Consider the following 14,282-nt stretch of genomic DNA (forward strand, 5'->3'; position numbering starts at 1 on the left):
TGCATCTTAATGGGGCGGTGAGCTCACAAGATGGATTTAGCTGGGGGTTTTATGGTTGCCGCGGCGACAGGAGAATGCTTTGGTTTTCTTTCCCCCTTCCTCCGCAGGATTTTAAGGAGGGGGGAGCGTGGGGAGCCCTCCTCCGCACTGCAGTTTTGAAGGGTCTCCTCAGTCACCTCTACAGCTCGTAAGATGGGCCTTCAATCCCAGGAGTAAGCCAGAGAGACCACATTAGGACCTCGGGAAAGGAGGAGGGAAGGAAGGTGATGGGAGTGGGAAGAGCCTCTCCAGCATCAAGACATGAAACCGAGTTGTCCAGTCTTGCCTGCTGTATGAGAACCTGGCAGTTAAGCTCGTCAGCTGTGGGGCACCTGTGCCCAGAATCCCCCCTCAGCAGGTAGAAAAAAAAGAAAACGCTTGGGTTATCACCTCTGTAGTCCTGGATTGAAAGTTGGGGTATGGGGCGGCGGGCGGAGGGGGGCTGGATGAGGGCTAGGGATCTTTGGTGTTGCCTGTCTGAGACGGGGAGGAAGCAGTGTCCGGCCTTCCCATCCTAACCTTTCTACTTACCACCACCCAGCATTGACCCTGGTTGGGGGGTGGGGGGGAAGGCAGGTCAGTGCGAGCCTTGAGGGGTTGCTGATCAGTGACGGTGTGGAGAATGGAGCTGTATCTCAAACTTGAAATGCTCTGAGTCTGTTTCCCCAGCCTGGCCTCGTTTGAACTTCTCCTGCCTCCTCTGTTTCCCACGAGGAATGGAACTCTGGTGCCCCGGCCTGCCCTGGCCTACCCAGTCCCTTGGCCAGCAGCTTTCTTCCAGGACTATGAGCAAACCCTTCTCCAGCACTGACTAAAGCAGAGAAACCGGGGACAGGGGTCTGATCATTTCCCTCCATTGGTCTCTGATGCTGGGTCTCTTGTTTTGTAAGCTTTCCCTTCTTCCCCAGGGAACCCTGGGAAGCCCCTCCTCCCCTCTCCCCCTTCCTCCCCTTTGGCTGGGAAAGTGACTGCAGCCTGAACAGTGCCAGACACCTGCCTGCCAGATGTGGCGATTCCCCATTCTTCTTCCCCCCCCTCCCCAAATGTCTATCCTCTACCCACCCCACTGAGCTCAGGCAGAGGGAGCCCCCCCACAGGGTGATTTAGTGCTACAGTCCCTCTTCCTCAAGTGCCCCCCTCCAGCTTCTCTCCCTTCCCCTGGTGCCCATGCCTCCCTCTTTTATCCCCCATGTCCTGCAGATGGCTTCCTGGTACAGACTCCTCCTCCTCCTCCTTCTCCTCCTCTCACCCTAGGGTGCTGGCATGTTTAAGCCCCAGCTCCTGGACTGGAGAATGAATGGGTGGGGCAGAGGTGACTGGCCTCTCTCTCACCCATGGGAGAGTACATCAGCAGGGCCGAGGACAGCGGCAGCCACAGCTGATGTCACTGGTGGGGAGGGGAGGTGTTAGGGGAGGAGGAGGTGAGTGGGGAGGGAACCGGCACTCCAAGACTGTCTGCAGGGGAAAAGAGGTCTGTGAGACCTTCTCAGGTAGGTGAGAGAACCCAGAACTGTGGCTGCCTGCTGGACCTCACATCTTTGTTTCTCTGGCTGAGTCTCCAGATCTAGCTGCTGGATCTGTGTCGCACTATGACTCAGTAGATGCCCCTCAGCTCCTCCTATTCACACTGACCCAAAATACACTTACAGGGAACCTTTAGTCCTTACCCTCCTCTCTTTAGTGTTTGCCCTTCTGCAGCTTTTCTCTCTTCCTTCTCATCTTTACTTTTCCTCCCTTAGTTGAGCTTGTCTCCTTGGTCATCTGGCTTCCCTGTCCCCCCTTCCACCCCATATCCTAACACAGTATGGTCCCAGACCTCCCACCAAAGCAGGCACTCATTCAGAGCCTCTACTCTGAGGCTCTGGGGTGGCAGTGAGGTAGTGGGGCTGAAGAGAAGCAGAGGCAGGATGGATGGAGAGTCCAAGGAAATCGGAGAGGCGGGAATAAGATCGAGAAGCACAACGAAAGAGAAAAATGACTGACAAAGAGGCAGAGTCTGAGAGTTAGCAGAAAGCCAGCATAAGGAACTGGGAGAGTGGGAGAAACCAGGAAAGAACAACCAGCCTGGGAGCTGAGAAACAGAATGGAGAGATGGAGATAGGAAAGTCACAGCAAGAGAAGACAGCTGGGGAGGGGCCAGCCAAGGGGCAGGCTGGCTCTCCTGGGCTCCGGCTCCCTCATGCTGATGGGTCATAAATCTTGGGTGTGTGTGCACACGAGTGTCTGTCTGTCTGTCTCAGTGTGTTGAGTGCACAGCACATTTGTGTAGGGGTCGGTGGTGGGGACAGGTTCTCATTCACCCATTTCTTTCAGCAGCCTCCTTCCTTGAAGAACCCCACAGCAACCCCCGTGTCCCGGTGTTTCTGATTTCCCGGGGGCCATTCCCAAGGTCCTTCCGCATCTTAAGAATCCTGGCTTTCTTGCTCAGAATGCTGGCCTGCTGGAATGTGCAGTCGGGATCGGGATCCGTAGCATCAAGAGGCCCCAACCCCTCGCCGCCCACCCCCAGTGCCTGCTCACCAGCTGCTCCTGTCCATCTTCTCCTCCCACTCTTGTGTCTCTCCCCACTCCACCCCGACCCCTCCCCCAGCCTCTGACCCCCCAGCCGCCTGGGGCCCCGGGTTGGAGGGGAGACAAAGACAGGATTTATCATCAGGACAGAGAGGCAGCCAGAGCGCAGGGCTGAGGGCAGTGGCTGACCTCCCTGGGATGGGAGGGAGTGCTTGGCCAGATGCTGGGAGGCTGGAAGCCTGGGTTCCGATGGCTTCGGCTCACAACCCCCAACTTTTCTCACTCCAGCCTTGCTCTCTCCCTTGTCCCTGAAGAGTTAGGAAACAGAGAGAGGATGGCCTCGGGGTGATTTTAGGCCTCTGAGGGAAAACCCGGGAAGAGGGAAGGGAGGAGACTGACATCTCAGGGTCATTCTCTTATGCGTACAGAGGAAGATTCGGGAACCAGAAGCAATCAGGCAGCAGTTGGTTCCAGGACTAGAAAGGAGTTCAGGTGTACAACTGCAACCGATGAGATGCAGGCCTCTAATACAGAAGGACTTCTCCAGAACAGGCCCTGATTGCCAGTAGAGAGAAAGAAAGGTCCTTCCAGGTCCTGGAAGATGGGAGATCCAGGCTTACCTGAAAGCGAGGGAAGACATGGATCCCCCTAAGGGTTATTAGCTCCAACCCCTCTGAGGAGACCTTCCTCCCTGAGATCCCCAACTGCCTCCTGAGAGGTCGTGAGGAGCAGCTGGACCCCGCCTTTACAATAAAGAGACTATTGGCCAGAAATCGTCTCTACTCAGCAGGCAGGGTATGTGGGCAAGGAGAGGGAACGGTATGATCCAGGAGTTTCCGAGAAACCAGCCCATGTATCTTTCCGTGGACAGCTCCTGCAGCTCCCCTAGCTGCCCTTGGAGGCCCACGAGACCGTCTAGCACCTCAGTGCGTCGGAGGGCTCCACAAACCCAACTCTGAAGCTCTCGCACCCATTCCAGCTCCTGGCACCTGATATCCTGCTTCCTGCCTCTTTACCCTCCTGTCCTGGGAGAAGGCCGCCAGAGTTATCCCCAAGTGAGAAGAGGCTGGGAGGAAGAGAAACTGAGGCAACTGGGCGTTTCCAGCCTCCTGGCCTCTCACCACAATCCCACCAACCCATTCCCACCCGGGATTTGGTGAAGGAGACCTTCTCGCAGTTTCCTTCTACAAGCTGAAATCACTGTCTCAATTCCTGTGGAAAGCCACACATTTGGAAATTTTAGTGGCAAAGGGTCATGGATTGGGAGAGGACAAAAGAAGTGGGGTGGGGGATGGCGGATGGTGCAGGTTGAGGGGAAAAAAAAACAGGAAAAGGGAAAAGAGAGCATCTCGTTTTTCCTCACTCCCCCTTCCCCCAATTGAGAAGGCAGATTTACAGCCTTGGTTTGGGGGGGGGGGGTAGTGAGCATAAGGAAGACAGATCTGCAGTTCTGCCCTCTGAGTGTCTGGGTACTTAGCTTTAACTCCCCCATTAGCATCAATCCCCATCTTGCTGCCCATCCGTCTTCTGACATCAGCTCCTTCCCCTTTCTGTAGCCCAGGCTTTCTGACCCTAAGTGGCTCTTAAAGGGCCAGTCTAGACCCTTCTCTCCCTCCCTTTTCCCGCTCCACGCAGCAGAGTCTAGTGTGTGCGCTTTTGTGCACGCACGGTGGCCATCCTTACTAAAGCCACAGTGGATGGAGGGCACAGTGTTGTGTGTGTGTGTTGGGGGGGGGGCACCTCTTCTCCAGCTCTCTCTGTTCTCTTTAGATACTCCCCCACCCCCCATATTACTGACCTCCATCTTTGTTCACTACTTATCCAAGCCCAGAGTCAGAGCCCTTCTGACTGGGCTGGGGGTCACAAACACATGGTCCTTGGAGCTAAGGGGCTGGAGAAGGTATGTGGATCACAGGACAGATCCTCTCCCTCCCTCATTTCCTGGAGGCCCAGGGCAGGGAGTATCAAGGACTACTGGCTGTTTTTAATTCTCAGCCAGCAGTGGGGGTGGACAGGTTGGGGGCTGAGACTCCTAGGAGATGCCCTGAGCCCCACATTCCTAGCCTCCTTTCCCAGGGACCCAGGCTGTGGTCTGGGGTCGGGGAGAGGGGGGAGGGATTTCAAATCTTCCTCTCCCTGTGAGGGACGTGAATTGCCAGAGAAACCTGCCTGTGAATTTCCTGGCTCCTCTCCTCCATTTCTCAGCAACTTAGCTTAGGGGGGCAGAGGGGAAACTGGCTTCTCCCCACTTCTCTCCATCTTCTGCAGAAATGCTGTAACTGCACTCCAGGGGCTATAAGAATGCCAGGACACTTGGAAAGTTCCTCCCCCATCTGCCTTCAATCCTTTCTGCTGCAAAGATCTGCAGTCCTCTGAGGGGCTCTCCAGGGCAGTCCAGACCCCCTTCCTGATATCTGAAACCCATTCCCCACCTCCCTCGGCGCTCCCTTCTCTGGCTCAGGATGAGAGGGAATTGGTGGGTGGGGGCCTTGGGAAAGTGGCTACGCTAAAAATAGGAGCCCCCAGCTGCACCCCCCCATGGCCCCTTATTTATCACCTTGCAAACCTCACTCTCAAAGAAGCATAAATATTCCTAATTCCTGAAGGCCAGCCCTGCACTCATAAATTTAACTGGGGAGGTGGGCAAGGGGGAGGAGTGAGGTGTAGGGAAAGGGGAGCCCACCGCAGCCTTGAGGTAGAACGTCTCCTGGGGGAGGCGTGGGACTTGCCCTCCACCCCCCCCATCCCCCGCCCCCTTGCAGGCGCCTATGGGTCTTTCTAGAGAGGAGGAGTAGGCTTCTCTCAGTCGTTCCTCTGGGGATTCGGCTTCTCTCACTACACCCCACCCCCCACCCCATAAAAACCAACCTTAGCTCTGTCTTCTCTATTAGTTCTCCATCCTTCTCTCCAGTTTCTTCCCCGTTACTTTTCAGTTCTCTTTCCCTGCCCCTCTCTCTCCCCTCTCTTACTGCACCTTTGCTCCTCTAAGCCTCTGCCTCTTCAGAGCTATTGTCTGAAGGGAAATTTCAGTCTCTTATGCAGCAGTCTGGATAGTGAGGTTTGAAAATAAGTCTCTCAGTTCCTGGATCTCCCCCCCTCCCACCGCTCTGCCGCCCCCCGCGCCCCCCCCCCACCCGCTTCAGCCCCGTTGCCCCTTCAAATGCGCCCTCTTTTCAGCCCTTCCTTTTTTCTCCTCAGAGCCCCTTCTTTCTGTCCCTCAGTCTCCCCTTTCTCCCCAGCCTTCCTTTTATTCCCTTCACCCCTTTCATCCCCTCAGTTTCCCGCTTCACTCTTCAGTTCATTCTCTCTCCCTTCTCAATCTTCTCTCCCTACTCTACGCTCACCCCACCCCTACCCCTCAGATTCGCACCCCCCCCCGCCTATATTTACTCCTCCAGACCCCATCCTCTGCTGGGGATCCCCCCCACCACCATCACCACACCCCAATTCTCCTCCCCGGGGGATGAAAGAGCAGAGAGGAGGGGGGGCTCGAGGAACAGGTACAGTGAGTGCGGTTCCTCGAGGGGAGGAGAGCAAGGGGAGCAAGCAGAGGAGAGGGAGACCAAAGCTTTGGCGAGGGGAGGGGCATCCTGACTCCCCAGCTGCGCCCCCCTCTTCCCCGAAGCCACCGAGCCATAAATCAGGGCCAAGGCTGTTTGGCCAATGGTGGAGTGACTCGTAAATCGGCCTGTCAAGCTCAGCCAATGAGAGGAGGCGTTAAATCAAGTCCTGTCAGCGCTTGGCCAATGAGAAGCCCTGGGCTGACCATAAATCTGCCGGTGAGAGACAGCGAAAGAGAGAGAGCGTGCGAGCGAGCGAGCGCTGCCCGGGCGGGGACTGGGGAGGGGGCGCGGGGAGAGCGGGGAGGGGCGACGGGGAGAGAGCGAGGAGGGAGAGAGGAGTTGAGGAGAAAAAAGGCGATAACGGAGGTACCAGAGACGAAGACAGCCTACAGGAGAGACGGACAGATGCAGAGAGACAAAGAGAAGCCGCGAGAGATAGCGTCAGGAAGTCAGCGATTAGAGATCCGGCTCGCGCGGGGGACTGACAGAGATAAAGAGACCAAGAGAGACAGACACTGACTCCCACTCATGAGGGCCCCTAAGTGCACACACTTCCCCGAGACACGCGTGAGCGCCGCCCCACGAAGGACCTCGCGCGTGGACACGGACGCGCCACGCACACCCGCATGAGAAAGCCTGAGAGACCTGTTTGCTTTTCCTCCGCCTCTTTTTCCTCACTAAGTTGTTTGTTGAAACTAGAGGCGGGTGGGGGCGGGGAGGGCGTCGAGGGTGAGAGAGGAGGGGGTTGTATTCCTGCTACTATCTGGCCTCTCTGGTCTCAGACTCCAGGGTTTCCTCCTGTGCCCCGTGAGTCATTTTTTCCAAGCGACTGAGAATTGGGAAGTCCCTCCTTAGGTCTAACTTCAGTCTCTGTTGCTGCTCCTTTCTACTTGCCAACGCTTGTGAACTGCCTTCAAGGAATATGAAAAGTGAACCCTTTTACAGACCTTCAGAGAATTGCCAGCTTCCAGAATCTTAGAAGGGTGGAGCAGGAAGCACTTTTAGGAATTATCTGGTAACTTGATTCTAGTTTTAGGAAGGCAGCTGTCCTGTAGTGGTTAGACATGTGGGCTGAAGCGAGACTCTCTGCCCTCAAGTCATGGTCATACTACTTCCCAGCTGGACAAATTGCTTGAACTATTTGTGCTCCGATTTGTTCACTTGTGAGAATGAGATTGTAATAGATACTTAATGGTAAAATTTGTACGAATTACATGAAAGAATATATTTACAGGGTTTAGGACAGCACGGGGCACGTGGTAAGACTGCGCCCCACCCCCAACTTTGCACCCGCGATAAAGCCTGTGGTTCCGGTGGTCCAGGGTCCTGCTCACCTTCACAGAGCTAATTATCAGAGAGCCTTGACGAGAACCCTTGTCTCTACATTCCCAAGCTGATGTTCTTTATTGGTCCTGCTGTTCACCCCACCTGTCTGGGCCCCTGCCTCAGCACCCTGAACTTGACTCAGTTTTGAGGCTGCTGTGATCTTTGTTCTTTGGAAGAAGAACTCTCAGAAGCACGTGTTCTGCGTTAGGACACAGGATTCCTGGGACTTGGAAGTGGGTTGAATGTGAGGACATTGATCTGTCCACCTTGACCTATGGTTCTTTCTGCGCTTGTCTGAATCCCTCTGGACTTCACTTTGTTCCCTCCAAACCGTGGACTTGGGAGCAGGGAGGGGACAGCGTGTAGCCAGAGCAGCGGTACTGTCTACATGACTCTTATATTCCAGTGCTTGCCCAGTGCCCACCTGCTCCCCCCATTTCCAACCAAATAGACAAGAAATATCTCATGAGTAATCATAAATGTCTAATTCTTTACTTTCCCGCCTAAGCTTTGGAGGGAGGGGGGAAAGGGGTGCAGATCTCTGGGTCTTTGCCCTTGCTGGCTGGGTGGGAGGCGGTCTGTGGCCTCCCGGTCCCTCTGACACCTTCGGTCCTCAACAAGGAAACACAGAGAACCAGCGTCACCTGGTGGCCACAGGTGCTTTCTTTAAGTTCACACGGGTGCTGACTAGGGTGACAGGATGTTGGTCGTGCTAGAGGAAGGGAACATGGTTTCCCCTCAGCTGGACCCCTGAGCCCTGTTAACTAGAGTCTCTGTTCTGCTCTCATAACCCAGGATGACAAGAACAAGTCAGGGGGAAGTGAGGGGCCAGGACTTCAGTTGATTTAGGTCTGACTGGTGTCACTGCTAGGGCAGCCGGAACCCCTCTCTGCCATTGCCTCAGCTAAGCTCAGTTCATGTCCACGGAGCAGGGATCCTCTCCCATGACCATTCTCTTCGGCTAGGGCAAGGGCCAGGGCGTTGGACTCACAGGAGTGTGGCTATCAAAGCTGGATTACAGGGTGCCTGGGTGGCTCAGTCGGTTGAGCTTCCGACCTCGGCTCAGGTCATGATCTCCCGGAATGTGAGTTCGAGCCCCACGTGGGGCTCCGTGCTGACAGCTCAGAGCCTGGAGACTGCTTCGGATTCTGTGTCTCCCTCTCTCTGACCCTCCCCCGTTCGTGCTCTGTCTCTCTCTGTCTCAAAAATAAATAAACATTAAAAAAAAAAAAGCTGGATTACAAAACTTTTCTGAGCTAAATAAACCTGTTTGCGGGGATTAGGGGACTGGGGGCGCCGATCCTGGCAGTAGTAGTTAGGGACAGGAGCCATTTCTGGGAAGTTAAATGAAAAGACAGGTGGATCCTCTTAAACCAACTCACATGTTTTATGCCCGTAAACCCCTCAGCTGAAGGCTGTGTCCTAGGTCCTCTGCTTCCCAACCTTGCCGTGACCTAGGTTACCCAAACCCTCAACTGTTAGTTTCCAGCTGCACACCGGTCCTGGCCTATTATTCCCCAAAGACCACATCTGAGCCCTAGAAGGATAGAATTCATTTATTAATAATTAATAATGCATCTTGGGCAGCCTCGAGCTGAAGCATCGATCAAGGGATGGAGAAGCCTGGTTTGGGGATGGGGGAAGTTGTGAAAATGCCCACAGGCTTTCCTTTCGTCTGCTCCCCTACCAGCTGGCCACTTTAGCTCTGTTCTGGAGGAGACAGTGCTGGATCCTGGTGACTGGGGAACACAGTTCTAACGGAGCCTACGGAAACTCTGGGGCCCTCGTCTTAGGATGGAGCCGTAGGCTTGGCGGAACTGACGGTTCATGGCTGCATAGAGCACAGGGTTGATGCAACCGTTGAGCCAGGTGAGGTTGGCAGCGAGCATGTGGACAACCCGAGGAGCGCGGACCCTGGCATCCAGGATGTTGAGCAGCAAGAAGGGGATGTAGCTCAGAGCGAAGCAGAGGAACACAGCGAAACACATCCGGGTCACCTTCCCAAACTCTGACGGAGAGTCCTGAGTTCTTTGGGCTCTTTTGGTCGGCCTGCTCTTGGCAGGTGCTTCTGGATGGCTTTTCTCTGCCGCCTGCTGACCTACCTCCCTGCTGGGATGGTCCTCCACCTCTGATGAGTCCCCTTCCAGGGTCTGGGTGGTGGCAGCACTGACCGGCTCAGACGAAATCCCCTCGCTGGGCCTTCCTGACGCCCGCCCGCTGTCCAGCTCCTGGAAACGACCAGGTGTGGCCTCATCTGTCCCAGCCACATGGTTGGAGTGGATACTTGACTGCTTATACTGATCCAGCGCCTGTGCTGCTCGCTTCACTTGCCGGTGGATGAGCCAGTAGAAGATGCCGACGCTGCTGAGCCCCAGCACAAAGTAGATGCCCATGAGGATGGTGGTGTAGGGCCGGCCTCGGATGCGGTCAAAGCTGCAGGTGCAGACTACAGGCACCAGGATATAGATACGCCAGAGAGGGGCGAAGCTGGCCACGCCTACCACCCAGGTACTCACCAGTGCCAGCACCATCCCCTTGGCACTGAAAACTCGGGGAAAGAGCTTAGGGTGGGCAATGAGGAGGTAGCGTGCCAGGGCAATAAGGCAGAGGGTCAGGATGGAGACGGAGTTGGATGCAAAGAGGAGGAGTCCAAAGACCCTGCAGAAGGTGGCGCCGGTGCGCCAGTGCAGGTGGAGGTAGGTGTCCACAGAGAAGGGCTGGAGAAGGGTGCAGTACAACAGATCGGCCACTGTGAGGTTGGCGATGAGCAGGTTGAAGCGGGTGCGGAGCTTGGGCTGGATGGCCAAGGCCAGCAGGGTGAGGATGTTGCCCACGGTGCCTGTGACAGCTACCACCACCCCCCAGCTAACTGCAACATAACGATAGCCCAGTACGGACTCATGGTAGCAGGAGAAGTTGGCTTCGGAGGTGTTCCACATGATGGAGGCTGAAGAGGAGAGTGCGAGGGAAAGAAGGAGTCAGAACCTCGCCTTGAACTTAGGTCTCTTGGACGGCTCTGGGGCCCTGGACACCTGAGCTTTTTCACAAGCTTGCCAGCCTCCTGAGCCATTCCCAGGCCTCTTCATCCCCAACCTTTCCTGAGATCCCCAACCCCCCCCTCCTTCGGCTCTCTCAGTCCTCTCCCATTCTCAAAGATTTCCCCCAAATTCTTCTCTAAATATCTTTCGGTGTCCGCCCGCTCCAAACTCCAGGCCTCTTCAATATCCATCCAGATGTTCTCAGTAACCTCAGTGCCCTCTGACTTTTTAATCTTTTCTCTTTCCCCTAAGACCACCCAGGAATTCCCTACCTCTATTCAGGATGCTACTGGTCCCCTCTGCCCTTGTCTGCTACACACACGCAGGTCTCAGGTCTTGTTGTTTCGTTTTGTTTTTTTCATCATCCGGGAGATGAGGAGACAGAGAGAGTAAAAGTACACCCACCACAAAAGTACTCACCTGAGTCTCCCAGCCTTCAATTCTCACTCCAGTGGAAGAAGTCCAACTCACTTGAGTAGTCTTTTCTGGTGGGCGGTCAGGCTCCAGGACATGGTCGTGTGTCTCCTATTAATAAACGAGACTGAACGGATAAGAAACTCCCCAGTTTCTCAACCTCAGCCACTTCCTCCCTTCTCTTCAGTCCTACTCATTTTGTTTTGGCTAGTGCAATCTGGGCTTCTCTGGTGAAAATCCCCTGCTACTTACATCAAAGCTGTTTCGCTCCTTGCTAAAGACGAAGGCGTTTCTCTCCCCTCTTTGCATAGCAGGACACCTACAAGTTCATGGCCAAGAATTGTCTGGACAGGGAGACAGGCCATCAGAAGGCCTGGGCCACTTATCTAGGGGCCAAAGAGAAGACCAAGTTCCAGGAGCAATTCTGGACGCCCCGGAAGCCTTGCGTTTGTCAGGAAGGAGCACTGCCTTTCTTCTCTCCAGGACTCAGAGACGGTTCAAATCAGGGGGGTCCCATGTGATACCCTAACACATCTGATAAAAGGAGCCAGGTGAAAAAAGGTGAGAAAAGAAGTATTCTGGCTTCATTCCCCACAGGAGCACAGGCCGCCGTTCAATCGTTCATTCATTCATCTGTTCACGCAACAAACACGTGCTGAGGGCCTACTATGCACAAGACTCTGAGATAGACTCTAGGGATACAAGATGTTGTGACACATGGGCTTGCACATAGTCTAGCAAGGGACACAGATATATAGATATATAAATGCTTAATTGATTCTCTAAGGGGTCAGCAAACTTTGGCTTATGGACCAAATCTGGGCTGCCATCGGTTTTGTTTTTGTTTTTGTTTTTTTGTGTTTTTTTGTTTTAAACATTTATTTATTTTTGAGACAGAGAGAGAGCATGAACAGGGGAGGGTCAGAGAGAGAGGGAGACACAGAATCTGAAACAGGCTCCAGGCTCTGAACTGTTAGCACAGAGCCCAACGCGGGGCTCGGACTCACAGACCGCGAGATCATGACCTGAGCCGAAGTCAGACGTTTAACCGACTGAGCCACCTGGGCGCCCCTGTTTTTGTTTTTTTAAGTAAGCTCTATGCCCAGTGTGGGGCTTGAATTCATGACCCCTGAGAGCAAGAGTGGCATGTTCTGACTAAGCCAGCCTGGCGCCCCCACATCTGTTTTTTTTTTAATGTTTGTTTATTTACTTATTTTTTTATTTTATTAAAAAATTTTTCTTATATTTATTTATCTTTGAGAGACAGAGGACAAGTGGGGGAGGGGAAGGGAGAGAAGGAGACACAGAATCTGAAGCAGGCTCCAGGCTCTGAGCTGTCAGCACAGAGCCAGACGCGGGACTCAAACTCACAAGCCATGAGATCATGACCTGAGCCGAAGCCGGACGCTTAACTGACTGGGCCACCCAGGCTCCCCAGTTTATTTACTTATTTTTGAGAGAGAGAGAGAGAGAGAGAAAGAGAGAGAGAGAGCGCCAGCATGGGGAGAGGCAGAAAAAGAGGGAGAGAGAGAGAGAATCCCAAGCAGGCTCCCTGCTGTCAGTGCAGACAGGGCTCAATCCCATGGACTGTGAGACCATGACCTGAACCGAAATCAAGACTGACTTGAGCTACCCAGGCACGCTGCCCGCCCCACCACCATCTGTTTTTGTAGGGGCCATGAGCCAAGAATGTTTTTTTCCCCCACTTTCAAATGGTTTCATTTTAAATGGTTGTATAAGTACCTACATAATACCCTCCCTCAGTTTTGCCTCTTGGCCTGCACAACCTATAATATTTACTGTCTGGCCACTTAAGAAAAAGTTTACCAACCCTTACTCTAAAGGGTAGCAGCGACTTAAAGGAGCGAAATCGCCAAGGAGAAGGTCAGGAAAGGGTTCACAGAGAGATAGCTGGCCTGGGTTTTGAATAATGAACAGTTTTTTTGGAGGGAGGTAAGTAGAAGGACATTCGGGGCAAAGGGAACAGGATGCATAGAGTCGCAGAGGTTTAGGTAGAGGTGAACAAATACTGGGAGGTAGGGAGCAACAGAGAAGATCCTGGACAAGTGAGCAGGACGGGGGTGGAGGAAGTCCTTGTGCATCGTGTGAGGAGCTGGGGTTGTATCCTGGAGGCCATAGGGAGGTTTGCACTCACGAAGCTGTGAGTAAGGAGTGAAAGCGTGCAGGCCAGCAGTGAGAGAGACCAGTAAAGAGGCACCAGTTCAGACAGGAGCGAGGCAGAGCCTGAGCTGGGGCCAGGGCTAGCTTCAAAGACATGCCACATGTGTGATCACACGGGGCCCTGCACTTACAAGGGGCTGGGGTTGGCTTAACACTCCACACTGTCTTAAGATCCATTTTGAACAAGAAGTCCTGCTTTTTCCTCTTGCACTGGGACCACGAGCTCTGCAGCCAGTCCTGGTTAGGGCAGTGGCTGTGGGTATACAGAACAATGATCAGGATCCATGGGTCAGTAAGAAGTCAAATTAACCCGGTAAGAGGATTTATTTAGTGCTTTAGTGGATGAAGGGTTAGGAAGAGGGAAGCCTAGGCTGATTCCCAGTTTTCCCAGTGGCTGGTGGTGCTTTGCATCAGGAAGATAGGGAATAAATAGGCAGAGCAGCAGGCTTAGGGAACGGGGTGAATCATGAATTCAGTTTGAAACCAGGCTAGAGGTATGTATCTCAGCCCTCCTCACTCTAGTCTCTTCTAGCCTCCATCTCTATCCCCACGTGTGATCCAGCCCCTGCTTTTCTCCACCCTCTCTCTTATAGGACCACTCTTGCCTCTTGGACTTGGACTTCTGGATCTCCAGTCTCTGCTTTTTTTTTTTTTTTTAAGCTATATGGCCTGAAAAAACAAAACACAAACACCTAATCATCCTAAACTTGTTGGATTCCATTTCTAAACCCACAGTGAACTCCCACCCCCAACTTCATAGCTGACAAACCCAGGAGGCCCCTATTTCCCTTTCCTTCTCTCTCTCTTTTTTTAATATTTTTAAGTTTGTTTACTTATTTTTTTTAAATTTTTTTTTTTAACATTTATTTATTTTTGAGACAGAGAGAGACAGAGCATGAGCAGGGGACGGTCAGAGAGAGAGGGAGACACAGAATCCGAAACAGGCTCCAGGCTCTGAGCTGTCAGCCCAGAGCCCGATGCAGGGCTCGAACTCACGGACCGCGAGATCATGACCTGAGCCGAAGTCGGACGCCCAACCGACTGAGCCACCCAGGCGCCCCATACTTATTTATTTTTTAAAAATGTCCATTTATTTTGAGAGAGAGAGTGAATGAGCAGGGGAGGGGCAGAGGGAGAGAGAGACTCCCTAGCAGGATCCATGCACAGTGCCCAATGCAGGGCTCTATCTCACAGACCCTGAGATCATGAC

General features: G+C 53.6%; 1 protein-coding gene across 1 annotated transcript; it reads right to left on the minus strand.

The window, feature by feature from the left end:
- Positions 1 to 9,021: 9,021 nt before the first annotated feature.
- On the minus strand, positions 9,022 to 11,184 carry GPR84 (G protein-coupled receptor 84). The gene is made up of 3 exons (XM_007081558.3): positions 11,144 to 11,184; positions 10,898 to 11,002; positions 9,022 to 10,386 (listed from the first exon to the last, which is right to left on the minus strand). The coding sequence occupies exon 3, from the start codon at positions 10,376 to 10,378 to the stop codon at positions 9,194 to 9,196; it is 1,185 nt and encodes a 394-aa protein (XP_007081620.1). The 5' UTR covers positions 10,379 to 10,386; positions 10,898 to 11,002; positions 11,144 to 11,184; the 3' UTR covers positions 9,022 to 9,193.
- Between the last annotated feature and the right edge of the window lie 3,098 nt (positions 11,185 to 14,282).

Source organism: Panthera tigris, chromosome B4 (assembly GCF_018350195.1).
Source record: "Panthera tigris isolate Pti1 chromosome B4, P.tigris_Pti1_mat1.1, whole genome shotgun sequence".
Taxonomy (NCBI): Eukaryota; Metazoa; Chordata; class Mammalia; order Carnivora; family Felidae; genus Panthera; species Panthera tigris.